This window comes from Emiliania huxleyi (assembly GCF_000372725.1).
Source record: "Emiliania huxleyi CCMP1516 unplaced genomic scaffold EMIHUscaffold_255, whole genome shotgun sequence".
NCBI lineage: Eukaryota > Haptophyta > Isochrysidales > Noelaerhabdaceae > Emiliania > Emiliania huxleyi.
In genome coordinates, this window is record NW_005200128.1 from 40352 (window position 1) to 68043 (window position 27692).

A 27692-nucleotide genomic window follows, 5' to 3' on the forward strand; every position below is an offset into this window, starting at 1 on the left:
TGGTTGGTTTAAGGAAAACCGGCCCCCGGTTCCTGAAGCAGGGCAGAAATAAATAAAGGTTAGGGACGTCTCGGGCAGTTATCGCCGCGTTGAATCCCTCCGTCTGCAGAAGCGATCTCCCACCGGGTATAGTAACCGGCGGTAATCGATAGTCAAAAGTTGGGCGCCGGAGAGCGACAAATCGCCCGCCCATGCTTCTCGATCGTTGAGCAGCGCCCGCGGTGCGCGCGCGCCGCGGCGTTGACCAACGACCGCGCCACTGAAGCCTCCCGCCCCGCGCGCGGCGCTCCGCATCGAGGCCGCCCACCGGCGCAGCAATCGCATTGCGCACAGTTGGGCGTCGCCCAGAATGCAGGGAAGGCCTTGGCGCTTATCGCCAGCCAGACTGACTCGGCCGCTGGCAGGCGGGCCGACTGCGCGCTCCGAGCACGCGGCCCGGCATTTTCACACAGGCCCGCCAGCCGCCGCGCAGCTCTGGAGAGGTAGCTGGCGTTGCGCTGCACTGCTTGAAGCTGCTGTTGAGCCTCGCCAACAATTGGAGCTGCCCCGCCCGCCGCCGCGAGCGCCGCGCCGTGGCCTCGTTCTCTGGAGAGCCCCAGCACCACCCCTCGCGGCCACTCGCACCGTTGCAGCAGCTCCGACCCCGCCACTCCGGCTCCCGAGCGCGCGGCGAGCAAGAGGAAGAGCACGCGCATGGGCCAAAATCCGTTACTCAATTTGTTTCTCGTTTGGTTTTTTTCTTTCTTTCTTTCTTAACAAGGTCTGTGAACAGAGTTGCCGTCGCAACTCGAGATGGGAGAGTTCACGCGGATTAGGCTGGGGACTGAGCTGGGGAGACAGAGGCGTTTTGATGCGAGTGGATGCAAAAGAACGCCATCGCCATCGCCATCGCGAGTCGGACTGGACACCAATCAACGGCAACGCGGTATGTGGGCGGCCTAGACCTAGCCAGATAGGGGGTCTGTTCCCACTGAGTCGCGCCAAAACGCCCTACCTTACCTACTTAATGCGGGCGCCAACCGCCAGGCTCCGTGCCCCACCTACCTACCTATTGCGGGGCCGCGCAGCGAAGCGAAAAATACCCGTTGAGCCAAGAGCCCTTCTGTGAATAGGCGGCGCCGCACCCGTTTCGGCTGGCGTCCCAGCCGCAGGCGACACGTCTGGCATGGCCCCGTTCGCGGCTAAACGCGCCGTCTCCCGCGCGAGCGAAGCGGTTTTTTTACCCCCCCCCCCCCCCACACACACACACCACCACCACCTACCTACCTATTGCGGGGCCCTCTGGGGCGGTCAAAACCGGACCTGCCTACCTATCTGCGGAACTGGGAGTTTACCTTGTGCAGGGCGTGAGCTGCCGCCGGACCCGAGGCGTGAACCACCGCCTTGGGCCCGTGAACCGGCGATATGCAGCGTGTTCTGCAGCCTTTGACGCAGGTCGCAAGAAGAGCGACTGCCACTCCCCGGGCCGGGTCCTGGCGAGCGGGCGCATGGCACCCGACGCTCTGCCATGACCTCCGGGAGGTTGAGTGGCGACCTCGGTGAGGTTTACTTAGTTCGTTCTACGGAGTGACAGCACCTCCGGGCGGTATTAGAACTTTGATTGTTACTCAAGCCACACAGAACACCCGCTTACTAGCCTACTTTTCAGCGTTTCCGGGCTCGCAAAACCCGGTGGGTGCAGCGGCGCAAGACCTCTCGGAGGTCGCAGGCCGACCTCGGGGAGGTCGGGGAAAAACCCCCGTTCGGCTATCTACTCGCTCCCCAACTATCACAGACACTACGGCTGTCACGGGAGACCCACAGTGGCTACTGAGACTGTTCACACGTGACGTTCACACCTGGGGGACCAGGGTGTATCCGCAACTCGCGCAGCCTATTGCACAGGGGGCCAGCCAGTGGGAACAGACCCCCTATCTGGCTAGGGGCCGGAACCCTGCACGAGCAGGATCTTGGAACACTGACCTTGTTGCGTTGACGGCGGGGGCCCCTTTTCTGTTGCGTTGAACGCGCGAGCTTCCTTTTCTTTCCAAAGAGAAAATAACGACAACGCAGCGCCATGCTCGGTGCTCTCGGCGTCGATCGCCGCCCGGCGACTATCTCCACCATCTCCGTGCCGGGCATGATGTGCGGCGGCTGCGCTTCGGCCGTCACCTCTGCCCTCTCGCTCCCTGGCGTGGTCGATTGCAGCGTCGACCTCGCCGCAAAGCGGGTGTTCGTAATGGCGCACGCAGACGGCCCAGCCTCCGAGGAGCTGATCACCGCCCTGGAGGCGAGCGGAAAGGAGGCGACGCTCATCTCGCGCACAGAGATCTCGCCGCTGCGCGTGTGGGCCGGCCAGCACTGGCACCTCCTCGTTGTGGCGACTGCGCTCGTGCCGCCGTCTCTCGCCCTCATGCTGCGCGGCGGCGGTGGTGGCGCCGCCAGCGGAACAGGCGGCGACGCGGCAGGCGGCTCGCTGCGTGCCTCGCTCATCGACTGCACCAACAACCTCGTCGCTTCTCGCGCCGCACCGCTCGCGCAGAGGCTGCTGGATCTGTTTCGCAAGGTCTCGGTGCCACTCATGCGCCAGCTGCCCGTCGCCTCGTCCACCTCTCAAAGCCAATAGCACACTCACTGGGAATCGGAGGGGACGGCGGGCCGCCAGGGGCAGTCCATTGACGGCTGTGGGAGCGCTCTCCAGACTCCACGCCAGTTCCGTGCCGGCTCCACAGCGGTGCGCCTGAGGACGATATGATCAGAATTATTTTCTCCTGTCGGCGCGCCGACAGGAGCTTTAAGGTTGCTCCCGGCCCAGTGGGGATTTCGGCCTACTCAGTGATCGTCTAAGGGGCCCTAAATGGCCTGCAATGCCATATCTTTTGTGCCTAGGTTGTAGAGCACCTCAAAAAACTAGTATGTAGTAAATAAATAAATAAATAAAACGGACACCTCTACTAGGAGATGGGTAAAAAGGAACAGGTCCCCGCCCTTGCGATCTTTGTGCAGGGTTCTTTGTGGGTGTGGTCGGCGACTAGCCGGGGTCGTCTTCCCGATGGGGGACTAGCACTAGCCGTCTTCCACATGGTCCCTCGGGTCCCTGCTGCTCCTAATCTCTTCGTACATCCTCCTGCTGATCTCCGCAACGTCCTGCTCCCTCCCTCGTCTCGCCCTGCGCGACTGCTCCGCCTCACCGTCGTCTGCCCTGCGTCGTCTGGCGACGGGACCTCCATAGTCGGTTGAGGTCGCCGCCCTCCTCGTGCCTCTTCCCAACGTTCCCTCGGCGGTCGATGCCGTCTGGTCCGCCTCCGCCGTCCCCGGGTCTGACCTGCCCTCGTCTGCACTAGCTTCTGTTTCGTCATCACTGGCGCCTCTCCTCTTCTTTCTCCTCTTCTTGTATGCTTTGTACATTGCGTCGATTCCTTTTCGCGTGAGCACCACCCTGAAGCTCGCCCAGCAGCGGAACCGCTCCCTAAGTCGAAGGAGCATCATCAGTCTCACCCACTTCGCTCGCTGCCCACTGTCTCCGCTCCCTCCCGCTTGAGCTGCCGTCGCGGTCCTCGTTCGTCCCGCTGGCTGCTGGCCTGTCTGCACGTTGCCTCCGTTATCCCTCCTCCTCCGCGACTCCCTCAAGGCCGGGCGGGCCTCCTTCCACCCAGCGAAGAGCTTCCTCAGCCACTCGATGTGTTCCTCTCTCTTCATTATGCGCGCCGTAGCCTCATCATTGAGCTGTATCCACCTCTGCACCGCTCCCGTCGCCGCCTCGGCCACGACTTGCAGGTTCCTCGTGACCCCGGTGCCAAGGTCCCTTCGGCTCTTCTCCGAGAGGTCATCTACCAGTGCTGGCAACACCCCCCCGACTGCGGGGGCTAGTGTATCGTACCCGTCCTCGTCCAGCACCCTGTAGCGTGAGCCCTTCAGCGCAGCGACATGCGCCATCCTCAGCGTCTTCAGCGTATCCTTGGAGTCGGGTGGTCTTGGAGTGAAAAGTTTTTCGAGGAGGTGGGGGTCCGTGGTGAGCCGATTCCCAGATTCTCCAGATTCCCCCTCGAAAACCGCCCCTTTTAATTCACTGCGGCCGCGTGCTTGCTCGGATTACTTTTCACTCGAAGACATAAGTAGTTTTTTGGTGTTACGGTGCCTACAAAAAATATCCGAGATCATATGGAGCTGACCACAGGGTTTGCGGCGATCACTGTCCTACCAGCGGGCACAGTGGGCCGCGGACACCCGTGAATGACCTTAAGTGTAAGGAGTCGGTAGAGATATCGTGTATATGAACGTTCTTCCGTGATTGCGCTCGATGACACAATGTGTGCGCCGCGAAAGCCAAAGCGAGAGAAGAAAGAAGCCGGCAGCGACACGCGGTTGGCCACACACGGTGCCACAGCCCCGCCGAGCATCTCCGAGGGCGAGAGAGAACATGCAGACTCGAGGAGACACACCGCTCACCGCTCGCACCGTGCTCACACACGTCACAGCGGGACGATTGTGGAAGCTGACGCGGGACGGAAGAAAGAGGTGTAACACCCTGGCAACACCGCGCGCACGCCTTGAGCGCCGTCTGAACGTCCTGGACAACGCCATGCCACGCAAAGCAGCAAGAGCGGCGTGCCATCTCGCACCCGTGCCGTCCTAGCTCGACTGCGTCGCCAGCCTGGGCCGCTGAGAGTGGAATCTCCTGACTTCTAAGTGGAAGTCAGCTTCCTTCGACGTGAGATCGCACTGAATGGGGGAGCTTGCTAATTCAGGCTCTCGTCCGCATCGGGGTCGTACCCAAAGCTCACACCCTCCAGAAAGTCCACATCGCCGATCAACGCCCTCCAGAAAGACCGGTCAATGGCAGCAAATACTCGTTTCAGCCTCGACGGCTGCGCCGCCTTGCGCCGAGCCAACAGCGCCCGTGCCGCCTCCCTCTTGGGCGCTAACAGCCTGTCCAGCTGATCATGCAACTCTCTGCAGCTGGCCGCGAGATGCACCACCGGAGCGATGCCACACCCTCCGGCCACCTTCTCCAGTAGCTCGGGCGGGAGCGCGAGAAGCAGCGACCCATGGCTCGGTCCGTTGCTGGCACCGGCGCTTTCGAACACTCGGCAGCTAGTGATGCAGCGGTCTCTGTCGCTCAACATAACCAGCCGGCATACCATAGCCGAACGTTCGCCGAGACGTGCGTCCACGGCGGCTGTGTTTTCTTTTTCCTAGTCTCCTTCTGTCACTGTATCTTTATCTCCCATCAAATATCTCTCCTACTCTCCCTCCCCACAAGTCGGTGGAGAGGTACTTTAGGCCACTGTCGCAGACGACGCACGCCACCGTGCCTCCCGCGTGGGCTCCGCGCAGTATTTGCACCGCCGCCGCGACATTGGCACCGCCGGAGAAGCCGGCAAAGACGCCCTCAAACCGCGCGAGTTGGCGGCACGTCTCCGCCGCCTCGGAGGAAGACACCTGTTAGGGATGTGGCACTGCTGTCCACGTGGCAGCTCGGCGACGTCTCGGCGATGCCTCGGGCCTGCAGGTAGCCGTCAGGCGGCTCGGCGGCGGCGAGCGGCGTGAGCGCCGCCATCGCGTAGCCTCCACCTACTCGCCTCTGGTCTTGCGTCATCAGCGTCGACGGTCCTTGTTCGGCTCAACTGGCCCACCTTGGATCTTGTGCGGCGCGGCGGCGTGTGGCGCGTCATTGCCGGCGAGCACCGCGGCGCCCTGCGGTTCGACTACATAGCAGCGCACGCCGGGCAGCTCGCGCCTAGAATGTTGGGCCTCGGCTGCGTCTCGGCTGCACACGGGACTCATCTGGGTGGCCCGCCGGAGTCTCACCGCAGCGCGGTCGCAACGCCGGCAAAGGTGCCGCCGCTGCCGACAAAGTCGACAAAGGCGTCGATGGAGAGGCCCGCGCCGCGGGTCTGAGCCAGAAGCTCCGGCCCAGTATGCTGCAGGTGCGCACGCGCGTTGCCGCCGAGCTCAAACTGGTCTGCTCGGAAGGCGCCACGCTCCGCCGCCAGCGCCTCCGTCACCTCGGACACGCGGCGGAGGTCTGCGCCCGACACCTGGCCGGGAAGTGACCCCTCGCACTGATCGACGAGCACGACCTCGGCCCCGAGGGCTCGCATCATCCGCGCGCGCTCGGCAGAATTGCCGCGCGACATGACGGCAACGAACGGGTGGCTGAGCGCCGCGCATACGATAGCGAGCCCGGTGCCGGTGTTGCCGCTCGTCAGCTCGACGACCGGCTGGCCCGGCGCGAGGCTGCCGTCCGCACGAGCCTCCTCGATGATCTGCCTCGCGATCCGATCCTTCTTGGAGAAGCCCGGCGAGAGGTATTCGAGCTTGGCGACGAGCCGCCCCTGCAGGCCGAGATGCGCAGCGAGCCGCGAGAGCTCGACGCTGGGGGTGCCGTGGATGGCGTGCATGGCGGAGGGGAGGACGGTGCTCACACAGCGAGCCTTCCTGGCTCCCTGATGCCACCTGTAGAGTGGCCGTAGTCGGTGCCGGTGCATCAGTCGTTTCCGAGGCTGGTGGAACAAGCGACCCGGCTCTTCCACGACAAGGCGCGGGCGGGTCTGACCGTGCACCGCGCTGCGAGCCTGTCGTGTCCCTTGTCAGGAGCAGGAGAGCCCCACCTGTGCCCCTGATCGTCCTTCCAATCCTGCTCGTGCAGGTGGGGACCCTGTCCTCCTCACCCTTCTTTCTTTCTTTCTTTCTGCCCGTCGGGTAGGGGTTGACTGCTCTATTTATTTAGTTACACTAGGCACGGGACTGGCGCGCGTGAAAATTTAAGAATTTTGCTGCCTCCTTGACCCCGTTGGGTGGGCCACGCCCACGGTGACTAGGGATTGGACCTTCGTTCTTTGCTCGCCAACAAACAACGGCGAAGCGAGTCCGGGCGGGGCGCTACTGCGCCTCGCCCCGGGCAGCGCCCACCCAGAGGCGCCGCGGGTTTCTGTGCCGGCGGCTGGCCTCTGCAGGGCGCTTAGGGGACCCCTAGGCTTAAAAGGGTGGGCCCTGGGGCGCCTGCGGCTTAAACGGCTTAAAACCTGCCTAGGCCGGTTTTAAGAGCTGCTGGGCCGCCGATTCCTTAAACGGTCTTAAACGCTTAAACGGTGCGGGAGAGCTCCCAAGGTCTCGATGGTCCGGGAGGCCCCCCGGTAGACGCCGGAGGCCGGGAAGCTGGCTACAGTCAGCTAGCACGCGTCCCCTATGCGAGTATGGCTCCTGCCAGTGCACCAGACTTACAGGCGCGGAACCCAGCGACGCATGCTGGTGAGGCCGATTTTCATACGGGTGCTTTGGCAGCTTTCCTATTCGCTGTTGATTTGCGATTTTGGCGCTAGCTCTGGGGCGGCCGTGAGAGCCAGATCCCAGGCAGCGCCGAGGCACCAATGGGACCTCAAGTCTCGACGGGAGGCAGTCGATTATCGGGCGGGAGGGCTCCAGTGTGCCTGTGTGGCGGCCACCTGGTCCCTCTCGCAGGGGAGCCGAACGTCTTTCCTCTCTGTCCTTCGACCATCCATGTACTCCGCGATGGTCAACATCCTTCTTCCCTGCACCGTGTCTTGCGGCCTTCGGTTCAAGTGGCTTTCACCTATCGCTAACGGCCACAGGCTCGACAACTTGCACTTGGAGCACTTGGAGTGCAGTCATTATCTCATTAACCTCACATCCAGGGCCCGGGGAGCTAAGAAGCGCACCCAGCGGGCCGGATGATCGATATCGGGTTGCTGGCAAGAGAGCCCTAGCCCTGGGGGGTGCGCGGTCGCAGGGCCATAACACGGGTCTCCGAGGGTTGGCTCCGTGTACCGGGTTTCCCCTTAACTGCAGAACGCACCCTCTACTCGGAGCTAAAAGAATACTCTCCGAGGGTTAGTCTGCGCTTTGGGTTTCCCCTAGCTGCGGAGCGCCCCCTCTACTCGGAGCTAGTGGACCCGACCCTAGCTAGTGATACGAGAATACGTACCGCCCCCATGCAACTCCTCGACGAGAATACGAGAATACGCAGCTGCGAGACGCCTATAAAGAAACAGCGAGGTAAAGTTCGGCGGCTTATGATAAACCGAAAGTTGTCGTAAAACGCGGGCGAAAGCAAAGCATAGGGCGGGCGCCTTTGCCGCAGCGATGCCCGCAGCCTGTCGAGCAGCTTCCGCGGCGCCCATGCGCCGCGGGGTTGACCGACAGCCGCGCCGCTCGAGCCATCCGTGCCACGCGCGGCGACGCGCACACCGCGCGCCAGTCAGCGCACTGGTAGTACTGCACCAGCCAGCACGGCGTGGAGCAACGTATTGAGGGCATTGTACTGGGCGCCAGCCAGCATGCCTCAGCACAGAGCGAGAGAGCATGTTGCGCACCCTGGCGCAACGTCAGCGCTCGCTCCCAATCAGGCTCTCTCACCGCCGCACAGCGGTCCACGAGCACCTGCAGCTGTGCTGCTCAACGCTCAAGCTCTGGAGCCTCCCCTCGTTGTCACAGCTTTGCGCAGTGCAGCGTGCGAGCAGCGCAGGCCAGGCCGACCTCTGGCACGCCCGGGCGGCCGTGAGACGGAGGCCCGCCGAGCGAGTGCGAGCCGCATCGGCGGCCATGTCTCCCGCAGCCGCGAGCGAGCAGCGCAAAGAGGCATCGCTCGGATTTTTAGAAAGCAGGAAATAAAAAACGCGGGATGTTCGCGCTGAGTTCCGCGCCGGCCGTCGTCGGTGCCGCGCGTGCCGCGTGGTGCGGCATCAGAAGCTGCAAGTCGGCCGTCGATAATGTCAACCGGCTGCGCCGGGCGCCCGAGAAACTCCGGAGCATCGCGGACCTGTGCAGCTGCCTCCTCGAGCCGCTCTCGGTGGCAGAGGCGCTGGCGTCGCGGGAGGCCTCGCTCCGGCTCGTGGTCGCCGCCGTGGCCTTTGCGCGCTCCGCCGTGGTTGCGTGCAACATCCTGCTCGACACGTTCACCGAGGAGGACTCGTGGAGCGACTGGCTCAACTCGGCGGCCAAGCTCGAACAACTGTCGCGTCTGGAGACCCGGCTGGCCAACGCGATGAGCGCGCTGCATCTCGCCCTCTCCGCGTCGGCCCTCTCGCTGCCGCCTCGCGCCGACGGCCTCCCGTCGTGGCAAGGCGCCTTCCGGTACGAGCCACGGGCGTTCGACCTCGCGCACGACGCGCTGCAGAACTTCGAGCAAGGCAGGTACCGCTCGGTCCTCCTCTCGATCGGCGAGCTGTGGCGGCGAGGCATCATGTCGAGCCAGAGCCGCAGCAGAGGGGGCGGGGCGACCGACGCTCTCGAGAAGCTCTTCTCGTGCCGGCTGCGGCTGCACCGCGGCCTGCCTCCTCCCCTCTCAAAGGGCGCGACCACGAGCCGCGGGGTGACGTCGCACCCCTGCAGGGCGAGGGCGGAGGCGTCGCTCGTGGAAGAGGCGGGCGAGTCGGAGGAGGAGGGCGAGGGGGAGGGCGAGGAGGGCGAGGCAGAGGGCGAGGAGGAGGAGGAGGAGGAGGAGGAGGAGGAGGAGGTGGGGCCGCCGAGCAGGCAAGAGGTCGACGAGCGGCTCTTCCTCCGCTTCAGCCGCCTCGAGCCGGGCCCCGACGGCGAGGTCGACGAGCTGCCTCCGCTCGAGCTCGACGCGACGGTCCGCCTCCGCAGGCTCTGGTCGCAGGAGCTCGCCGAGGAGCTGCCCGCCAGTCACGGGGGCGCCTTTCTCGAGGCTTTGCCGGTGGAGCTGCAGGCCGCTCGAGGCGCGGGCCCACCCCCAACCCGTCTGCTTGGGCCGGTAGGTGGTTGGCGGTCCCGGTGTCATCGTGTACGAGATTCAGCCCTCGAGGCGGAGCCAGCCGACGGCGACGGCGGCGGCGCGGCCGCTCGTGCTCGCCTTCCAGTTCGGCGGCCGCTACTCGGCGGAGGCGTTCGAGGCGCTCGTCGGCCTCGCGGCGGCGACGCGGCAGGTGAGGGACGGCCGCACGAGCCGGCGCTGCACCTCTCGCAGCGCCGTGGACGTGTACGACCCGGACCGGCCGGCACCCTTCGTGCACGCGCTCTCCGCGGCGGGCTGCAAACTGCTCGGGCTGCCGCCGCAGGGCGGGGCGGCGACGCGGGCGGACGCGGCCGCGCTCGCCACGCCGATGAGGGGGCTGGCGCTCGGGAGCCCGTCCGAGCGGGCGACGACGTGAGCCGGAACCCAAGGGAAAGAGGTTAGGAAACGAAAGAAAACAGACAGCCAAGCCCGCTCCAAGGCGCAAGGCCTCAAGGCCTGAAAAGGCGGCAAGGGAGGGAAGAGAGATGCAGATGGGCGGAGAACGTCGCACACCAAATTCCTTGGAGTACTTGGAGGAGTGCAGTCGGCAGCTCACACCCAGGGCCGTAAGAAGCGCACCCAGCGGGCCGGATGAGCGGGATCGGGCTACGAGCAGCAGAAAGAAAGAAAGAAAACAGACAAACCCAAACGAGGGATGGGATGACAGACAAACCCAAACGAGGGATGGGATGGGGAGGAGGACAGGGATCAGGGTCGAGCAGCAGAAAGAAAGAAAAAGAGCGCAAACACACAACCCGAGGGAGGGATGGGAGGAAAACGCCGCGGCACGCGGCTTGGAGCAGGCTTGGAGTGCAGTTGGCAGCCTCATTTCCACAGCGGCTCCTTTGAGTTTTTTGCGCAGCGCGGCTGGGTGCACCTGCTGGGTTCCGGCTCCTACCCAGATAGGGGGTCTGTTCTCCACGACTCGCACCAAAACGCCCTACCTACCTACCTATTGCGGGCGCCAATCGCCAGGCTCCGTGCCCCACCTACCTACCTATTCCCAGGCCGCGCAGCGAAGCGAAAAAATACCCGTTAGCCCTCTGTGAATACCCGTTAGTCTCGGCTGGCGTCCCAGCCGCAGGCGACTCGCCTGGCATGGCCCCGTTCCGGGTAACGCGGGGCCCGTTTCCCGGGCAAGGGAAGGGGTTTTTTTATTTCCCCCCCCCCCCCCCCCCACCACCACCACCACCACCTACCTACCTACCTATTGCGGGGCCCTCTGGGGCGGTCAAAACCGGACCTATTGCAATACCTACCTATTGCATAGGGTCTAACCGTGGACCACAGACCCCCTATCTGGGTATAGGAGCCGGAACCCTGGGACCATGCCGGGCCGCTCCAGTCTGGACAAGCCGCTGTTACCACCCGTGGTGGCGGGCGAGCCGCTCACGGACTCGGCGAGGGCGCACGGGCTCTGGGAGCCGTTGGCAGCTATCCCGGCAGGCGCGCGGTTGAAGAGGCGAGACGGTGAGCCGCTCACGGATAGTGAGTACGTGCTCTGGGAAGGCAGCACCTGGGAGCGGTGCTGCTGGCCTTGCTGCTGCTGTGCGCCGTGCTGCTGCGTCGCCTCTCACTGGACGCTGACGAGCCGGCGCTTCGACAAGCGGCACGGCTGCTGTGGCATGTCGGAAGACACGCTCGACCTGCGGCGCATTGCAGACGTGCACTTCGACGCGGGCGCCTTCCCATGTGCGTGCTGCGCGCCGCCCTGCCTGAGACCTCCTCCAGAGGCCGAGCTGATGCGCGGGCCGTGTTGCTGGCAGGCTGCCTGTGCACGGGCGTAGTGCGGGTCTTTGCGCCTGCCGACATCGACGCGGAGGAGGGCGGGCTAGTCGTAGACACGTACGACGCGAGGACGCTCTTCTCGCGGCTCAAGTTCGCTTGGACGCAGGCGAGTGCTAAGCTGCTGCTCGTTCACACCAATGAGGCCGCCTCACGCTCACAAACTCTGATCTCGTCGCACAGGCGAGCGCCGCGGCGATCGGTGTGGAGAGGCATGGAGGCGGCGGCGATGGCGGCGACCACCACGCGGCCTGACTGCGCCAGAAATCGCAACTCCTGCCCTTGCCTTGACTGGCTCTGAGTCTAGGCGACCTAGTTTTTGCTCACAGTACCGCCAGGAGTCGTTTACTAGCCATCCTCACCGCTAGCGCTAGAGCCGTACGCTTTTTGATTCCTCCACTCGAATCGTGAAGTCAAACTAGAGCTCTCTGTCAGCACCCCGCGGCTGCAGTGTAGAGCTCTACATGTACTACCTATGCGCACAATGATCGCGCACCAACGTACTGACGTAGAAGAATCATCCGGCCGTGGCCCGTGCGCTCAACCTCGACCAACCTGTATAGTGGTGGGCGTAGAGGCTAGAGCGGGCTCCACAGCCAGGGGAGAGGAAGACGAGAGACACAGACTGCACTTAAGCTAGGAGGATGCGTGGCTCTGAGACCGCTGCTCCGCGGCGACCGCTCTGCCCAGGCAGGGCTCGAGACCGTGCGCCAGGGACCACGCCGGCGTGAGGCTCGGCATCGGCACCGCCTCCGGCTGCGCTGTCCGGGGCAGCCGCAGGGCGAGCGAGCGGCGGGCGAGCCGGGCGAGGGCGGCGTGGCACTCTCGCCTCGCGTGTCCTCCTCGCAGCGCCAGCCGCGCCGCGCACGCCGGCAGCCCGCGCGCCGAGACGGAGCCGCCCCGAGGCTCGCACTCGAAGGAGAGGTGCGCCCCGAGGTGCGCCCTGTCGCCGCCGCAGGCGCGGGCGGTCGCGTTCGCAGCGGCGGCCTCGGCGGCGGCCTGTATCCGGGAGCACTCGTCGCAAGAGCCTGGCGGGACGGCTTGGTCGTCGAACTTCGCCGTGTAGACGCACGGGGCGATGCCCGCAGCAGCATCAACAGCAGGGGAGGAGGAGGCGGAGCGGTTTGGGGCCGCCTCCGCCGCTGCGGCGATGGCACGCGCTAGCTCCGTCGAGCGGACGAGGACGTGCACTCCGGGGAAGGCGCCCGAGTACCAGGAGTGAGACCGGCCCTGGCGGGAGACCTTGAGCCAGAGCCCGCGCGGCGAGACGACCACCTCTGACGCGTGCGCGGCCAGGCGGAGGAGGTGGTCGGTCGCCTCGAGGCGGCGGAACGCCTCCCGCCGCTTCGTGCCGAGCAGGTGGAGCACCAGCAGGGGCCGGCCCTTCCCTCCCTCCGACCCGCCCCCGCCCCCGCCGCCGCCCTCCAGCCCGCCGTCCGGCGGCCGGCCGGCGTAGAGGGCGCCGTCGCGCCACGTATAGACGAGCCGCGAGTCGTACTGCCGCATCCACCACCCCTCCTCGGACGGGCCAGACCCGGAGGGCCGCTGCGCCGAGCCGCCGCCTCCGAGGCCCCGCCGGTCGTAGACGTAGTCATCAGCGAGCCACCAGCGCGTCTCCGGAGGCTGAGGCGCGTAGGAGCGGACACGGCCTTCTCTTGCCGCGCGCGCGACGACGGTCGGCATCGGCTCGCGCAGCTTGCCCCACCACTCGTCGAAGACCTCGTACGTGCCGCTCCTCGCCACGCGGCGCAGGTCGGCGCTCTCGTGGGCCAAGTTGTTGACGGGCTTCGAGTTGCGGTAGAGCATGAAAGGGCCGGCGTTGAGCATCGGAGGCGGCAGCGGGGAGAAGATGTCGTGGGCTGCCAAGGTCGCGGTGTCGAAGAAGGAGCGCACGTCCCCGAGCAGCTGGTCCTCCTAATGAATTAATCAGCACCTTTTCAAGTATCTGCTCTCCCCGAGCGCTCGTCCTCCTGCACGCCACGGGCTGTGAGAGGCGCGCCGCCCAGCTCATCACTCGAGCCGCCGCCAGCTCTACATCTCGTCTGCATCTCCTATCTCGGCCACATCTCGAGAGAGCGCCTGCATGTAGCCCCAGAAGGCGCACCTCCGGAGCAGGTCTGGGTAGAGGGCGCCGAGCAGCGGCTTGAAGTCGGAGATCTTCGAGCTCGAACCTAGTGCGAAGACCGCCTCCACTGCCAGCGACTGCTAGCGACAGGTGGCCGGTGTGCTGTGCTGTGCTGTGCTGTGCTATGCTGTGGTGTCCTGCGGTATGGCATGTGCGTGTGTTGGTGTGTTGGCCGAGGTGCTGCACCGTCGAGCTTGAGCGAGGGCGGCGCGGCGCCGAGCAGCGCGCGCACGCGCAAGAGGACGTCGGCGACGGAGGCGCGGTGAAAGGCGCAGTTTTCCGGCCAGCGCGCCAGCAGCGGCCGCTTGTCGCCGAGCAACAGGAAGCGGACGGTCGGGTTGAGCTGGAGCTGCGGGCGGCGGAGAGGGCGTGTCGTGGAGATGGCGTGGAGGTGGCGTGTACTGACGATTCGTGGGCGTGGCTCTGCGAGGGTAGTCGAGGGTGGCAGCAGGCAGAGGCAGTTGGCGGTGAGTCCACCGTCCGCATCGTGACTGAGATCCACGGAGGCCAGCCGCCCCAGCGCATCATCACGAAGCAGAGCGAGTCCGCTCCGTAATCGAGCATCTCCAAACGTATGACGGGTTGCTGCTGCAGCGGCAAGCCGCGACTAAGCGGTGGGTTGGCGGGCACTGAAATCCTGCCATCTATAGAAAAGAAGGTTCCGTCGTGTCATAGAGGGACACATTCCGAGTCCTATTGGCGTGTCCGTTGTATTTATTTATTTATTTATTCCGAGTCCTGACCTCTAGGTCCTGACGCTCGCTGCGATATCGCCCATCGTCCGTGCCCTCCAGAGCTCCACGATAAGCGCAGACGTCTTGCGAGCGCGCGGTGCAGCGCTCGGATCGAGACCGTCGACGCCGAAGCGAACGACGGGTTCCGGAGACCGGAAGGCCCCCCTTTCGCCTCTGAAAGAGCCAGTCGATCCGACCCACAGGCACAGCGCCAGCGCGGAGTCGTGCAGGAAGCGACGTGTGGCTGTCTGCTCAGCCGGGCTCGCTGGCCTGCGTGCATGCAATCGAGCGCGAGTGGCTCCTCGCGGCGCCATGCATCGAGGGGCTGCATTGTGGGCGACCGAGCCGTATCGATGGGGCCGTCGGCTTGCCATGCCCTCCATCGCCCCAGCTCCAGACACTGCCGTCAGCGGTGAGGGCGAGGCTGTGGTCAGCGCCAGAGAGCCGTAAAAGAGGCTGGCGTGCCCACTGCTCACCGTTTGGGGCGCCGCAGTGAGTCACTGGAGCGGCCGCACACTGCTCGGTACCCCCCCTGCACTTTTGTTGCTGGGGGGGTGGGGACCCCCCCCCCCCCCCAGCAGCAGCGCTCTGCTGCTGGGGGGTCAGACCCCCCCCCTAGCAGCAGAGCTCTGCCTGTGGGGGGTGCTGGCATCTCTGTACAGACGACAGCTGTAAGTAGGAAGCATGCGTTCCAAGTGGCGAGAATTTATGGTCGGCACCAAAATCAGTGGTCTCACCGGCGGGCCCTCCTACTGCCAGCCGGGCGGTGCGGGGCACGCCAGCCTCTCTTCTACGCCTCTCGTGCCTCGCGGCGCCTCTGCTTCAAGGAGGGAAGATACGGCTCCCGCAGCTGTGGCGTGGCACAGCGGAGAGCACAGCGGGCGGTACAAGTCCATCTCAGACATGGTTCCCTATCTTCGCATGCTCGTTGTTGGTGATATCCGCGCGAGGTCATACGCCACAGGCCAGCAATCACTCGGCGATGAGACTACTGATTTGGCGCGACGCTCTGACACCGAGTGTTGCTCGACGCTGCGACACCGTCGAGTACCGCGTGCAGCGCTCAACCTCGGGGAGTACACCTCTCGCTATCATCCCGCTTCGCGGCGGTCGGGCTGCTTGATTTGTCGGAAGACACCCACATCTCTGCTGCTGGAGGAGAGCTTCCGATAATCATAGTGGGTTCGCGATGGACCAGCCAGGGGGGCGGCGGCGGCGAAGAGGCGGGAGCTGAAACCAGTGCGCTCTGCTGCTGGGGGGCTCGGGACCCCCCCCCCAGCAGCAGGGACGGGCTTATAAGTGCAGGGGGGGTACCCAGCAATGTGCGGCCGCTCCTGTTTTGGGGGCCGGAACATACAGTCACCGTCCGTAAACTCTCGCCCAACTGGACACGCACTCTCGCGCACGCGAAGCTTCCCTGTATGTAGATGTACAGTAGACCAGCCTCACATCGAGTCCATTCGCCCTGCGCCAGCCCTCCACAGTCCCGCTTGTGCGATCACGCGACGGCCTCGCACGAGCTCAGGCGATCGAGGAGGCCTCCTCGACGTTGCTGTTGCCGTCGTTCTCAGTGACGGCGGCTGGCGACTTCGCCGGCGATTTGGAGGCCTTGGCTGGCTGCGGCGCAGCCTCGGAGGAGCGCTTCTCGCCCACGACAGCCTCCGGGTTCTTCGCCGCTTCTTCCATTGCGGGCGTTTCCGGCGACACGGGCGAGGCCCCCTCCACCGCCACTGGAGCCGCCTCGGTCGCCTGCTCGGACGACGCCTTGGCGTCGCCCTTCATCTTGTTGGCTGGCGAGGCCGTGTCCATCTCCTCCTTCTCCTCCGCCGGCGTCACGGGCTTGCAGTTGGGCGAATCGAGAGCGATCTCGACCATATTGCGTGCAAGGGCCGCAGAGGGCGTCGGCGGCTCGTCAGCGGTGGTGGCGGCGGTGTTCGACACCTGCGCAAGCACTCGAGCGGCGGGGTGGCGTCGGGTTATTGTGTGTGGGGGTGGCGGCAACCTGGCTATGCGTCGCGCGCAGGAGAGCGCTCGGGCGCGCGGAGTTCGGGCGTTCGGCGGGGCGGCGGGCGAGGGAAGGTGTGCGCGAGCCTCTTGCTTGGGCGCCGCGGGCTCGCCGGCGGACGGGGTGGGGTCGACGGTGGCGATCGACGTGTCCGCTGCGGGCGGCTCTGCGGCCTGCGGAAGTGAGTGGTGATGGGGCGTGAAGCTGCTTGGGTGCGATGCGTCGATCGTCGGTGACGCGCACGCAGGGGAGGGGTGCGTAAGGGTGTGTTGACGCGCCGGCTGCTTCTCGAGGCTCGTGGGCGCGGAGATCATCTCCTCGACGGCGGCGGCCGGGATCATCGACTCGGTGGCAGAAGACATGGTGCGAGGAGTTCAGTATTGTAGGAGGGCAGAGTGCTCGAGGCAGAACAAATCGCGATGCGCGTCACTGGCTCTTCAACGCGCGCACTGGCTCTTCGACGCGCGAGCGCCACAAATTAGCCGCGCCAAACCGCGTCCCCAAACCCAAAGAACAAAACCAGCGCGCCTCGGAGTGGTCGTCCCGGTCCATGTCCCGCCATGTGCGGTGCCGCATGTGCGGTCCCGCGCAGGGCAACAACAGATATTCTTGTTGTGGTTGGAATAAGCAACAAATCTCACACTGTCGCCACTCGAGGCGCGCAGACAGCTATTGTGCCAGGTAAGAGCGAATGGCGCGGTTCACGCCTCGCACACAGAGAAGCGACCGGTGCTCTCGTCTGCATGTGGTGCTTTGGTGGGTCATCTCTCGTTAGGAGAGCGAGTGTATTTGGTCAAGGAGCCCCGCGTGCGCTCCGCTACGCGGCCGCGCGCGCGACCCTGCGCGCAGGCGCTTTTGTGTGCGCGGCACGCGCTCTCTCGCCGTCTCAAAAACCACACGCAACGTGGAAAGTGGATCGAATAGATGTGCGCAACAGCGCCTCGATGAAGATTAGATACCGGAGGAGCCAGGAGCGGAGCGCCGCGCCGAAGGAAGTTTGAGGGTTGAGGAGGGCTAGATACGATTCATCAAGAGCTTGCTCCAACCCTAAGCAACACTCTCAGAGCCCACCCACTGCGCACTGCCCCCCCGCGTATAGGCCTATATGCCTGCGCGCGCAATATGTCTCTACTTTTACTGGCAAGAAAAGGATGAAGAAATAAAAAATAAAAGCGGACACCTCTACTGTGAGATGGGTAAAAAGGAACAGGTACCCGCCCTTGCGATCTTTGTGCAGGGTTCTTTGTGGGTGTGGTCGGCGACTAGCCGGGGTCGTCCTCCCGATCGGGGACTAGCACTAGCCGTCTTCCACATGGTCCCTCGGGTCCCTGCTGCTCCTAATCTCTTCGTCATCCTCCTGCTGATCTCCGCAACGTCCTGCTCCCTCCCTCGTCTCGCCCTGCGCGACTGCTCCGCCTCACCGTCGTCTGCCCTGCGTCGTCTGGTGACGGGACCTCCATAGAGCATAGTCGGTTGAGTATGAAGAACGTACTGTGTACTGGTTTCTCGGGGTTCCGTTGGCCTTTGTAGGGAAGAATTTTGAATCCGTCAAAACGCCTGCTTGGGGCAGCTTTTCAGAAGCCGTCTGCTCCCCAAGTTGTCAACAGCAGGCGCTGCGGGCGCGCCGCGGCCGGCCGCGCGCTCGGCCGCCTCCCCGGCGCGCGCGCATGTGTCACATGATGTCATCAAGGGATGTGTCCGGGTTGCGGGTAGCGCCGGGGCGCTCTGCGCACGAAATCACGCTGGCCCCTCGTGTTTCCACGCCCCGGGGTGGTCCCGCGGCGGGTCTCCGGTCTCCGGACTCCGCGGCGGCCAGCAGTGAAATCCAACGCGATTACGTAATAAATACGCCACTGGCACTGGGCAGTGTCCGGGGTCCTGGCCGCCCCTGCAAAGGTAACGACAAAAGTTGTGCATTACCAACCCGCGGCCAGGACACCGCACCGACCCGAATATTGCAAAACGAAACGAACGAGACGCGTTCTTCCTCTAGTCTCCACCGCCGATGACGCCTTGATCACGTTTGATCGTTCGGGCTGCTCGGCGGGGCCGCACCGCCCATCGCGACTGCGCTCTCCGCTGCAGCCTCCGGCGCCGCATCCTGCGGCCTCAGGATCACGTCCAGCAGCAGGCCCGGCTCGTCGAGGCGCATCTCGTTCATGTACAGGTCCTACGGCGAGTGGTGTCTGCTGACGTGCAGCCGGGAGAGGGGTCGCGCACCTCGTTTGTGCTGACGCGCCTTGAAGCGCGCGTATGCGTTGACGACATCCCCCTACGGCCAAGGTCCGAGAGAGGTGTCCGAGCTGTAGCCGAGAGTCCAGCCGAGAGGCAGCGCTCGACGCTTCCTGCTTGTCCCTCCACTCAAACCCGACCGGAGGCACAGGCAGCAGCGACCGAACTCCGACTCTGGCGGCGGTGTTGTCCTGCGGGCGGCGCAAGCAAGGGTCGGCTGCCGGTGTGCGCAGCCTGGCTGAGCGGGATGCGGCCACAGTGGAGGCGCGAGGAGGCCGCGCCTGGAAGACGCCTCGCCCGACGCCGTATCCAAGCTGCTGCGGAATGAGCACTCGGCGGATGCCGCCCGGCTTCATCGGAGGGATGCCGCCGCGGCCAAGGACGGCCATGTCGAGCCCCTCGATGACGCTCCCGTCCCCGAGCACCCACGAGAAGGGCTGCTGCGAGTCCTTTGTGCTGTAGATCTTCCCGCCGGCCATCGGAGTCACGCCAATGTTTCGCGTCATCATGTAATCGACCGTGACTCGCTCGCCGTCCCGCGGCACGCCGCCGACGCCCTGCCGAATGTCTGCCCAGCGCAAACCACTCACATCCAGTGTGAGGTCGATGGCAGCCGCCGGAGACGGTCGCAGTGCCGCCGCCGCGGACACTGCCGCTGCGAAGGGCAAGCGCAAGGCGGTGCGCCTGTCGAGAAGGAGGTGTCCAGCGCTGCCGGCTGGAAGGCGAACGGACGTCGAGACAGCTGGAAGGCGAGAAGAAGAGACGGAAAGAGCGGCGCATGAGAGCACGAGCATTCTCTTTGCGCCTGGCGCATTTTTTGTCCTTTTTTCCTCTCTCGAGGTGCTCGAGGTGGATACTCGAGTATCCTTTGGCCGCGTTGGGTAGCGAGGATTGGTGTAACCCGAGCCACATTTGGGAGAGAGATTTTTGAAGACCAACAAGAAATCACGACGCGCACAGTGACTTGGGCTCGGCAGCTTGTTCGCCCTCAGCCGAAGCTGGGGCCGGTCCCGTAGCCGAGAGAGCCCGCGCCGATGAGTTCGACGCGGTCGGGAGGCGTTGCGAAGAGGCCAGCGAGGTGGCGATCGCTGTACTTCATGGTCGTCATCAGTATTTGTCCGCGTCTCTCTTTCTTTATCCTGCCACTCTCGCCTCGCGGCCTGGGTTCCGGCTCCCGGCTCCTACCCAGATAGCAAAACAAAACAAACATCTCTCTCTCTCCCAGATAGGGGGTCTGGGGCTAGCTATGCAATAGGTAGGTAGGTCCGGTTTTGACCGCCCCAGAGGGCCCCGCAATAGGTAGGTACCCCCTATTTTCGTCTTTTTTCGCTTCGCTGCGCGCGGCCTGGGGACAGGTAGATAGGTTACGGCGTTTTGGTGCGAGTTCCAGACCCCCTATCTGGGTAGGAGCCGGAACCCTGCTGTCGATACACACATTTGCATACACACGTGTATAAATAAATACAACGGACATCCCAAGCTAGGGCTGGGTCGAGGACAGACACGTCCCCACCTTTGCAGGATTTTGCAAAAGCGAGGGGGGAGGGCGCATCGCCGCGCGGAGAGGGCTGGGCACAGGGCACAGGGGATCTCTCTCGCATAGGATATGCACTCGGCGGCACGAGGGCAAGGCTGGGCGTCCTATGTTTGTGCTCCCCCCCGGACCCCTCGCTCTCGGGCACTAACCATCTGACCACTCATCGACGGGGCTTGGCGAGCGGCCGCGCTGCGGGGTAGGGCTGGTGAGAATGGGCTCTGGCCACTCGCCCGTGCGGTTGTAACCCCGCATCTGTCGGACAGAGGCCTCGACCGCCCCTCGCGGCAAGCTCTCGAGCATCTCGAGCAGCTCGCCCGCCGCCATCGCCGCCTCGAACTGCTCCCTCATGCCGAGCGCGCCGCATACCCTGCGGACCGCCTCCTGCGGCACCTCGTCCGGCACTTGGAGCACTTGGAGTGCAGTCATTAACCTCACATCCAGGGCCGGGGAGCTGAGAAGCGCACCCAGCGAGCCGGATGATCGGCATCGGGCTACGGGCTAGAGAGCCCTGACCCCTAGCTAGGGGGGGTGCGCATTCGCAGGGCAAGGGCCTTAAAGTAAACACGGGTCTCCGAGGGTTAGCTCCGCGCTCCAGGTTTCCCCTAGCAGCAGAACGCCCCCTCTACAGTGGGTTGCGGGCATTAAGAAAACGTCGCATTAAGAAACCCTACCAAGCGATTTCCGCAAAAATCTAAGAAACCACGGGGCGCCGCAGGCGCGGCCCCGAGAAAAGGCCAGACACGAGTGTGAACGGGTCCGGAGCCCCAGCTGCAGCTCAAAATTTCTCTTCGCCTGGGCCTGCGGCAGCGCACTTGTCACTTTTCAAGTCTGCGGTGTTCTGAGTGGAGTGGTCAGTGGATGGAGGCGTGTGTGCGTCTTCCCCTCATCCAGAGAGCCGACTCGGCGGCAGACTCTTGGCATCGCCCTCGCGGACCGAGCTTTAACACTCACTCTTCTTACCTAAAAATCCTTCGGGCCGGCGCTCTGGCTTGATTGAGTGCCCCGCCCGGAGCTAAGAAACCACGGCGTGGGGTGGATGAGGGCTGTGGAAAGGCTTAGAAACGGCGGCGTGCCGCGGAATGCTGTTTTCTTAATGCCCGCAACCCACTGTACTCGGAGCTAGGCTCGGCGTATCTTATCGGTTTCATAGCCGGACGAGTCAGCGGAGGCGGCCCGCTTGGCGGGCGGAGAGTCGGGCGACGGCGAGCGCGACTGGCGCGAGGGCCTGCTGCCGCGCGCGGACAGCGCGTTCTACACACGTGTGTATATGCTGCACGCATTCCTCGCCGCATGCGCCTTTCGCTCTCCCGGCGTTCGTCCTCCCGCCACTCTGACCTCACGCAGCGGCGCTGGCCCTCCAACCGTGCGCATGTTCGCCGCCGACGCGAGCGCGGCCGAGGTCAGCAGCGACGCACCGGCACAGCTCCGACCTCAGCACGAGCTCGCCAAGGCGTGGTGGCCCGTGATCCTCACGCATGGGCTCGACCGCTCGCGTCCTCACCCGGTGCAGCTGCTCGGCCAGAGCCTCGTCGTGTGGCACGACGGCGCGGCGTGGCGCTGCTTCGCCGACGCGTGCGCCCACCGGTTCGCTCCTCTGTCTGAGGGCCGCGTCGAGGGCGGCTGCCTGCAGTGCAGCTACCACGGCTGGTCGTTTGACGGCGGCGGCGGCTGCGCACGCGTCCCGCAGGCGCAGCAGCCCCACGCCGCCGGCGAGCGAGCCCGTGTCGGCGCCTTTCAGACGCGCGAGGAGGCGGGCATGCTTTGGGTGTGGGGCGACGCCGCCTCCACCGTGGCCGAGGCGGAGGCGGCGCTGCCGCTCCCCCTCTCGCCGCTCCTGCGCCAGCTTTGCGAGCGATCCCCCGCCGCCGGCTTCCAGCGCGACCTGCCCTACGGCTACGAGCTGCTCGGCGAGAACCTGCTCGACGTCTCCCACCTGCCCTTCTCCCACCACGGCGTCGGAGGGCTCGCGCGGGAGGCGGGCGGATCGCTCGAGCTCCGCCCGCTCCCGCCCTCGCCGCCCGCGCCCGGGGCGGCCCGCTTCTCGGCGGCGGTCCTGCAGCCCGCGCGGGACGACCCGGTGCTCAAGGGGATGGCGGCCGCCTTCCCGTCGGCGAGCGAACCTTCCGAGAACCTTCCGAGACAGCCCGAGAACGCTTCCGAGACACGCCCGCGCGGCACTGCGACCCGAGACCCCTCCTCCCCGCCCCCGTGCTTCCCACAGATGGTCGACTCCGCCGCCGCGTCGGTTAACATCTCCTTCTTCGCGCCGCAACACGTCCGGTACGAGCGGCGGCCGAGGCCGGGCGCCGCGGCCAACGTGGAGCTCTTCCTCTGCCCCACAGCCCAAGGCCGCTCGCGCGTCTTCCTCTTCAACGCCTTTGCCGCCGGCGCGCGCCCAGCCGTGCCCGCGTCGCGGATGGCGCGGCTGCTGCTCTCCAAGGCTGTTGGCGCGGTTCGGCGCCTCCTGGTCGGCGGGCCGCCGCCGCGCAGCTTCGGCGCGCCAGGCACCGTCGCGGACCACATGCTGTCGCACCTCATCTTCGACGGCGACGGCATCTTCCTGCACTACCAGGGCCAGCGGATGGCCGAGCGCGGCCTGAGCTTCCGCGACTACTTTACGCCCACCTCGGCAGGCGCGCTCGTGCTGCGCTTCCTAGACACTTCCTAGACACTTCCTAGACACTTCCTAGACACTTCACCTCGCCCACCTCGGCAGACGCGCTCGTGCTGCGCTTCCGCACCTGGCTCTCCTCGGCACGGCGCGGGAGCGACCCAGCGGTCGCGGCGGCCGCGGGCAGCGAGGCGGGCGAGACGGGCGAGGCGGGCGAGCGCGGCGGGTACGGCCGCAGCCTCGAGCGGGCCCAGCTGCTCGACCGGTACGACAGCCACACGCGCCACTGCGCCGTCTGCTCCGCGGAGCTCGATCGCGTGCGTGCAGCCGCCAAGCTCTGCAAGCGGCTCGGCGAGGCGTGCATCGCGCTCGCGGGCGGCGTGCTCGCCGCGGCTCTCGGCGGCGCCGCGTCGCCGCGCGTCGCGGGCGTCGTCGCCGCGGGCGGTGCGCTCGCGCTGTGGCGCCTCGAGAGGGCGCAGGCGCAGCTGCTTCGGGAAGCAGCGGCTTTCATATTCGTCGATTATGTGCACGCCGACCGGGACTGAGCCTCGAGCTGGCCTGGGGCTCTAAACTCCAATCCTCATCGCACGTGGCCCAGAGCTGCGCGTTTTGATCGAATACAGAGAATGCAGGAGCCCGCGCATGTGTGTGCTTGCAGCGTGACCCTCCCTGCCTCCCTGGACTCTCTGCCTGTCTAATCTCACTATGTATGATGGGTAAATAAAGTCAACTCTTAGGCGAGGATAGAGTACTGGATAGGGATCGCACGCATGTGTCCGCCCGCCCTCGTGGATCTTCACAATCCGTCTCCCCTCACCCCTCGTCACAACCCGACACAGAAGAGCGGCAAGAGTTGGGGGCTTGTATGGCATGTGGCTGCTGTGCTACGGCTGCGGCTCCGAGAACTCTGTTGTATGTGTAAAACTAAAAGAGTGAGGGCAAAGAGATTTCGTCGCACGTCGGGGGGGGGGGGGGGGTGAACAGGAAACGAGAGCGTCGGAAACGATAAAGGGTGTGGACGCTGGGTTGACCGAAACCGAGGGACGCGACCCACTTCGCCACAGACGGTCCCGCGCCTCGCCGCTAAGTTTGCGGCACGCCCCGCACCGTCCGCTGTGCCGCGTTTTTTGCCCGGAGTGAAAAGTCCAACGCGCTCGTCGGTGACGGTGTCCCTCAACCTGCGCCGCGCTCGGCGAACCTCGACAGCGCTTTCGGTGGCATGCAGCTCTTTGCGACAGAAGCCTGGAGAGCAGCTCCTCTGCTGCTCACACACTCTGCACAGTTGACACAGCCTACTGTGCGGCTGCCACAGCCGTGACAGCGATGGGCTCGCCCTCACTGGCCCTCAGTCACTTGTGCTGCGGCTTGTGTGAGCGACACTGCTCGGCGACTGCCGGCACACTGTGAGACCATGGGCGTGAGGTTAAACCACGCTACCAGCGCTTGGTCACATCGGCCCCGAGGTCAGATCCATCTACTCTGTTGATGACAAGACTTGTCTACTGGCTGGAGCCGAGCAGGAGGGCCCAGCGCACAACCCCTGGTCAACTCACGGTCCACACCCCGTATTCGGAACCCCGGAAACACATATGAGCAAGACGTCGAATAGGAAACGAGACGGGCACGCACGTCCTATCTATAGTATTACTGCGCAGCGCCTCGGCACGTCGTATCCTCGTAAGTTCGGTACGATGTGTTCTACCCATCCAGCGCCCAACTCGAGCCACGAGCGGCCGCGCAGTTGTGTGAAGCGTTGGGCGTCCAAAGAAGCTCCTATTTCATCATCTTGTTCCCCACCAGCGCCATGGCCTCCCCGTGTGAGAGCTTTGCAATCCCCCACTTCTCGAGGCAGCCCTCTGCCACGCCCTGCATGTGCGCGCTCAGCCCCGCATCCATCGGGTCCGAGCCCCGCAGGTGGCGTGTTATGTGCTTGATGGCGAAGTCGACCGCGTACATGTCTCTCGCCCACGCGTCAGACCCGATGTGGGTGCCTATTCACGCGACACGCTCGTGCGAAGATACTCCACATCTCGCGTGGGAGTCGGTGATGGCACCGTGCAACCCAAGACGGTACTCGTGCTCAATGCCGCTGTCCGCAAGCACGCGATGGAGCATCTCGGCGCCCGCGTACGGGTAGAGCTCATCTCGGCCGCCGCAATCGATTAGGATCTTCGTGCCGTGCTCCTTGAGAGCCTGCTGCGCCGCCGGGTTGCTCGCGATCGAGATGGCGTTGTTGGCGTGGAAGTCGTCCTCGTTGAGCACCCCGTCCTGCGGTGAGGTGAGGCAAGGTCAGGGTCTTTCCACGCGCAGGAATGGGGGCGGGCAGTGCGTGCGTGTCGCCCTCCTTATCGGCGAAGACGACGAGCTCGTTCGCCCAGGAGAGGGGCACATTCGGGTGCTCGAGGTAGAGGTCGGCCGCCTTTGCGGTGGGTGTGATGGCTGCCGAGAGGCCACACACCACACCGAACACGTCGGGGTGCTTGAGCCCGAAGCGCAGCGCACCCTGGCCGGCCGAGCTGATACCCGTGATGGCAACTTCTGCTGGGTTATCGGAGCCAACGTTGAAGTGTTCCCGAACGTGCGGCAGCAGCTCTTTGACGGTGAACGTCTCCCAGTTTGCGCTCCCGTTCGTCCAGTCCGACCACCGCCCGCAAGTGTTGGACAACTCCGCCATCTGAGGGTGGCCTGCGCAAGTGGCGCACAGCAAGGCAAGCGGCAAATTGGCAGCCTAGTGGCAGGACGGCTCCTTGCACCAATGACGCGGACAGAGAGCGTGCGACAACAATCGAGGCCACCTTTGCACGGCTCATGATGCCGCTGACCTGGCTCTTGCTCAGGTCGGACGGGTCCATGAAGCCAAAGACCTATTGAGGCACGCACGGGCGGCACACAAGACTCACACACGGGGCGGCGGTGGGTGGGGCATGGACGCATCAATGCAGTAGGCAGCGGCGGGAGCGGGATGCATCGGCAGCGGGCCGGGAACCTGCTGCGGCTCCAGGATCATTGTATCCGGCATACCAGGTCCAGCGAGGCAAACCAGCAGCGGATGCCCGCCCTCCTTGTCGGGGTCGTACGCCTCGGGCAGCACGAGCGTGAACGGCACCTCTCCAGAGAAGCCCTCGTATGTGATCTGGGCCGTCTTAAGCGTCCCCCGGTGCACGGTGAAGGGCATCCCAGAGTAGCCCGCCGCCGCATACATCGAGCGGGACGCGGCGCGTAGGACAGCAGCCGTACGTCGGCTGCGATGCGGGAGCATGAGCATGTGTTGCGGCAACGGGGCGCGAGCGAGGCCGACACCCGTCGTTCGTCCGTCCCATCCGAAGTGGAACAAAGAAGAATTTAAACAAGACAACTCTCTCTCACAGCACACAGGCTCGACACAGGTGCGAACTGGCGCGTGCTAGTACTATCACCGGCACACCAAAGAAGAACGAGCGTAAGGCCCGTGCCCAGTGTCGTGCAAAAGAAGAAGGCTCCGCGCCAGGCGGGTTGCTGTGAGCATAAACAAATAAATAGAGCAGGCATCTCCATGAGAGATGGGCGACGCACGAACACAGCGCGCACCCCGCCCCGTTTGGTGCCCGTTTGAGATAGGGCGTGCATCACACAGGCACAGGCAGGACAAACACAAATGACGTGTGAGTGTTAGAGTTGGTTGGTATTGCTAAAAATCTCAGGCAGGCGCAACAGGCACGGTGTCTCCTCGTTTCGTCTTAGGATTCCTAGGTGTTTTTGTTATGTTCCGTGGGAGAGTGTTGATGCTCACAAAACACACAGTCGTCCACAAAAAAAGAAAATTGAAATCGGAAACTTCCGCCGACTTCTGTCGGTCGGGAGACTCACGTGCAAAACTAGCGAGATCTCATACCCCGGCGTCGAGTCGCCTTGTTGCGGGCTCAGGCCCTTGCTTTTTTGCAGCCAACATGACGCGAGCGACGCTCGCCTACGAGGAGACGCCGCTGAGCGCCGCGGCGCTCAAGCAGTACCGCGGCTCAGTCCTCCTCTACTGCAACGGCAAGCGGCACGAGATTGCCGCCGCCGACGCTCAGATGACGCTGCTCGAGTGGCTGCGCTCAGAGGGTTACACAGGCACGAAGCTCGGGTGCGGCGAGGGCGGCTGCGGCGCGTGCACCGTCGTCCTCTCCTCGCGCGGCGACGGCTCGGAGGTGCGGCACTCCGCCGTCAACGCATGCCTCATGCCGGTCTGCGCGGCAGACTGGTGCATGGTCACCACTGTGGAGGGGATCGGCTCGTCGCGCCGCGGCGAGGTACATCCTATTCAGGAGCGACTGGCCGCGCTGCACGGCTCGCAGTGCGGCTTCTGCACGCCCGGCATCGTCATGGCTCTCTACGCCGCGCTCCGCACGTCGCCAGACATGTGCGCGACCCCGAGATGCGTTGAGAGTGGCAGCCGGGAGAAGAGGGGTGGCGAGCTGCGAGCATGCACCCCGTCCGAAAGAGACCACTCGCACCAGCGCCCGCCGGTTTCTTGCCCGAGCGGGAGAGGCACGAGGCGGGAGGGCGGAAGCGGCGGCACCGTGCAGCCCGGCCTCACGTCCCTCTGCCGCTGCCGCAGGGCCTCACGTCCCTCTGCCGCTGCCGCAGGCGCGCGGAGGAGCTGACGGAGAAGCTGGACGGGAACCTCTGCCGCTGCACCGGTTACCGGCCCATCCTCGACGCCGCCGCGTCGCTCTGCATCCGCGACGACGGCGGCAGCGGCTGCTGCGGCGGCGGCGGCGGCGAAAACGGCGGCGGCGGAAACGGGTGCGGCAGTGGCAACAAGGGGTGTGGCGGCGGGGGCGGGGCGGGCGGTTGCGCCGCGTCGCTGCCCTCCGACTGTAAGCTGCTTCCGGACGGCGACGTGGTGAGCAGCACCGCCTCCAAGCTGGCCAAGCACACGACGCCGTACGCGGTGACTGACGCA

At 64.9% G+C, this 27692-nt stretch overlaps 10 protein-coding genes across 10 annotated transcripts in view; 5 read left to right on the top strand and 5 right to left on the bottom strand.

Moving 5' to 3' along the window:
* Nucleotides 1-2056: 2056 nt before the first annotated feature.
* Nucleotides 2057-2605, top strand: EMIHUDRAFT_115522 (hypothetical protein; the record flags this gene model as incomplete). Its single annotated transcript, XM_005777783.1, has 1 exon — nt 2057-2605. The coding sequence occupies one exon, from the start codon at nt 2057-2059 to the stop codon at nt 2603-2605; it is 549 nt and encodes a 182-aa protein (XP_005777840.1).
* A 2582-nt stretch (nt 2606-5187) lies between these two features.
* On the bottom strand, nt 5188-6604 carry EMIHUDRAFT_430252 (hypothetical protein). The gene is made up of 4 exons (XM_005777784.1): nt 5791-6604; nt 5616-5719; nt 5486-5553; nt 5188-5421 (listed from the first exon to the last, which is right to left on the bottom strand). The coding sequence occupies exons 1-4, from the start codon at nt 6468-6470 to the stop codon at nt 5200-5202; spliced, it is 1074 nt and encodes a 357-aa protein (XP_005777841.1). The 5' UTR covers nt 6471-6604; the 3' UTR covers nt 5188-5199.
* Nucleotides 6605-8623: 2019 nt separating this feature from the next.
* Nucleotides 8624-10112, top strand: EMIHUDRAFT_115524 (hypothetical protein; the record flags this gene model as incomplete). The annotated part of the gene is made up of 2 exons (XM_005777785.1): nt 8624-9658; nt 9720-10112. The coding sequence occupies 2 exons, from the start codon at nt 8624-8626 to the stop codon at nt 10110-10112; spliced, it is 1428 nt and encodes a 475-aa protein (XP_005777842.1).
* A 936-nt stretch (nt 10113-11048) lies between these two features.
* EMIHUDRAFT_443652 (hypothetical protein) lies at nt 11049-11912 on the top strand. The gene is made up of 3 exons (XM_005777786.1): nt 11049-11428; nt 11503-11651; nt 11705-11912. Exons 1-3 carry the CDS (start codon nt 11065-11067, stop codon nt 11774-11776), a joined length of 585 nt encoding a protein of 194 aa, XP_005777843.1. The 5' UTR covers nt 11049-11064; the 3' UTR covers nt 11777-11912.
* A 245-nt stretch (nt 11913-12157) lies between these two features.
* Nucleotides 12158-14210, bottom strand: EMIHUDRAFT_115525 (hypothetical protein; the record flags this gene model as incomplete). The annotated part of the gene is made up of 4 exons (XM_005777787.1): nt 12158-13435; nt 13586-13692; nt 13833-13995; nt 14124-14210. The coding sequence occupies 4 exons, from the start codon at nt 14208-14210 to the stop codon at nt 12158-12160; spliced, it is 1635 nt and encodes a 544-aa protein (XP_005777844.1).
* A 1524-nt stretch (nt 14211-15734) lies between these two features.
* EMIHUDRAFT_469172 (hypothetical protein) lies at nt 15735-16510 on the bottom strand. The gene is made up of 2 exons (XM_005777788.1): nt 16472-16510; nt 15735-16321 (listed from the first exon to the last, which is right to left on the bottom strand). The coding sequence occupies exon 2, from the start codon at nt 16253-16255 to the stop codon at nt 15902-15904; it is 354 nt and encodes a 117-aa protein (XP_005777845.1). The 5' UTR covers nt 16256-16321; nt 16472-16510; the 3' UTR covers nt 15735-15901.
* Nucleotides 16511-18210: 1700 nt separating this feature from the next.
* EMIHUDRAFT_443654 (hypothetical protein) lies at nt 18211-19416 on the bottom strand. Its single transcript, XM_005777789.1, has 4 exons — nt 18899-19416; nt 18731-18808; nt 18625-18657; nt 18211-18555 (listed from the first exon to the last, which is right to left on the bottom strand). The coding sequence occupies exons 1-4, from the start codon at nt 19409-19411 to the stop codon at nt 18403-18405; spliced, it is 777 nt and encodes a 258-aa protein (XP_005777846.1). The 5' UTR covers nt 19412-19416; the 3' UTR covers nt 18211-18402.
* A 2005-nt stretch (nt 19417-21421) lies between these two features.
* Nucleotides 21422-23310, top strand: EMIHUDRAFT_115527 (hypothetical protein; the record flags this gene model as incomplete). Its single annotated transcript, XM_005777790.1, has 3 exons — nt 21422-22231; nt 22376-22795; nt 22834-23310. The coding sequence occupies 3 exons, from the start codon at nt 21422-21424 to the stop codon at nt 23308-23310; spliced, it is 1707 nt and encodes a 568-aa protein (XP_005777847.1).
* Nucleotides 23311-24538: 1228 nt separating this feature from the next.
* On the bottom strand, nt 24539-25967 carry EMIHUDRAFT_115528 (hypothetical protein; the record flags this gene model as incomplete). The annotated part of the gene is made up of 5 exons (XM_005777791.1): nt 24539-24756; nt 24820-25033; nt 25155-25493; nt 25561-25629; nt 25752-25967. 5 exons carry the CDS (start codon nt 25965-25967, stop codon nt 24539-24541), a joined length of 1056 nt encoding a protein of 351 aa, XP_005777848.1.
* Nucleotides 25968-26665: 698 nt separating this feature from the next.
* EMIHUDRAFT_469173 (hypothetical protein) overlaps nt 26666-27692 on the top strand; it is a 6696-nt gene continuing 5669 nt past the window's right edge. Inside the window, exons 1-2 of the mRNA XM_005777792.1 lie at nt 26666-27146; nt 27374-27680. Of these exons, the coding sequence (XP_005777849.1) occupies nt 26692-27146; nt 27374-27680 (762 nt within the window). The 5' untranslated portion in view covers nt 26666-26691. The remainder of the gene's footprint in view (nt 27147-27373; nt 27681-27692) is intronic.

What these genes read in the sequence shown, in the direction of transcription:
- EMIHUDRAFT_443652 (XM_005777786.1), top strand. Translation starts at nt 11,065, where the DNA reads ATGCCGGGCCGCTCCAGTCTGGACAAGCCGCTGTTACCACCCGTGGTG. An exon ending in CGACGCGGGCGCCTTCCCAT is followed by an intron (nt 11,429 to 11,502) that starts GTGCGTGCTGCG and finishes TGTTGCTGGCAG; the next exon opens with GCTGCCTGTGCACGGGCGTA. An exon ending in CGAGTGCTAAGCTGCTGCTC is followed by an intron (nt 11,652 to 11,704) that starts GTTCACACCAAT and finishes CTCGTCGCACAG; the next exon opens with GCGAGCGCCGCGGCGATCGG.
- EMIHUDRAFT_469172 (XM_005777788.1), bottom strand. Translation starts at nt 16,255, where the DNA reads ATGGTCGAGATCGCTCTCGATTCGCCCAACTGCAAGCCCGTGACGCCG.
- EMIHUDRAFT_430252 (XM_005777784.1), bottom strand. Translation starts at nt 6,470, where the DNA reads ATGCACCGGCACCGACTACGGCCACTCTACAGGTGGCATCAGGGAGCC. An exon ending in GGCGTTGCGACCGCGCTGCG is followed by an intron (nt 5,720 to 5,790) that starts GTGAGACTCCGG and finishes CCAACATTCTAG; the next exon opens with GCGCGAGCTGCCCGGCGTGC. An exon ending in CGCGCCGCACAAGATCCAAG is followed by an intron (nt 5,554 to 5,615) that starts GTGGGCCAGTTG and finishes AGAGGCGAGTAG; the next exon opens with GTGGAGGCTACGCGATGGCG.
- EMIHUDRAFT_443654 (XM_005777789.1), bottom strand. Translation starts at nt 19,411, where the DNA reads ATGCTCGTGCTCTCATGCGCCGCTCTTTCCGTCTCTTCTTCTCGCCTT. An exon ending in TCGGGCGAGGCGTCTTCCAG is followed by an intron (nt 18,809 to 18,898) that starts GCGCGGCCTCCT and finishes CGCCGCCCGCAG; the next exon opens with GACAACACCGCCGCCAGAGT. An exon ending in ACGCATACGCGCGCTTCAAG is followed by an intron (nt 18,556 to 18,624) that starts GCGCGTCAGCAC and finishes CACTCGCCGTAG; the next exon opens with GACCTGTACATGAACGAGAT.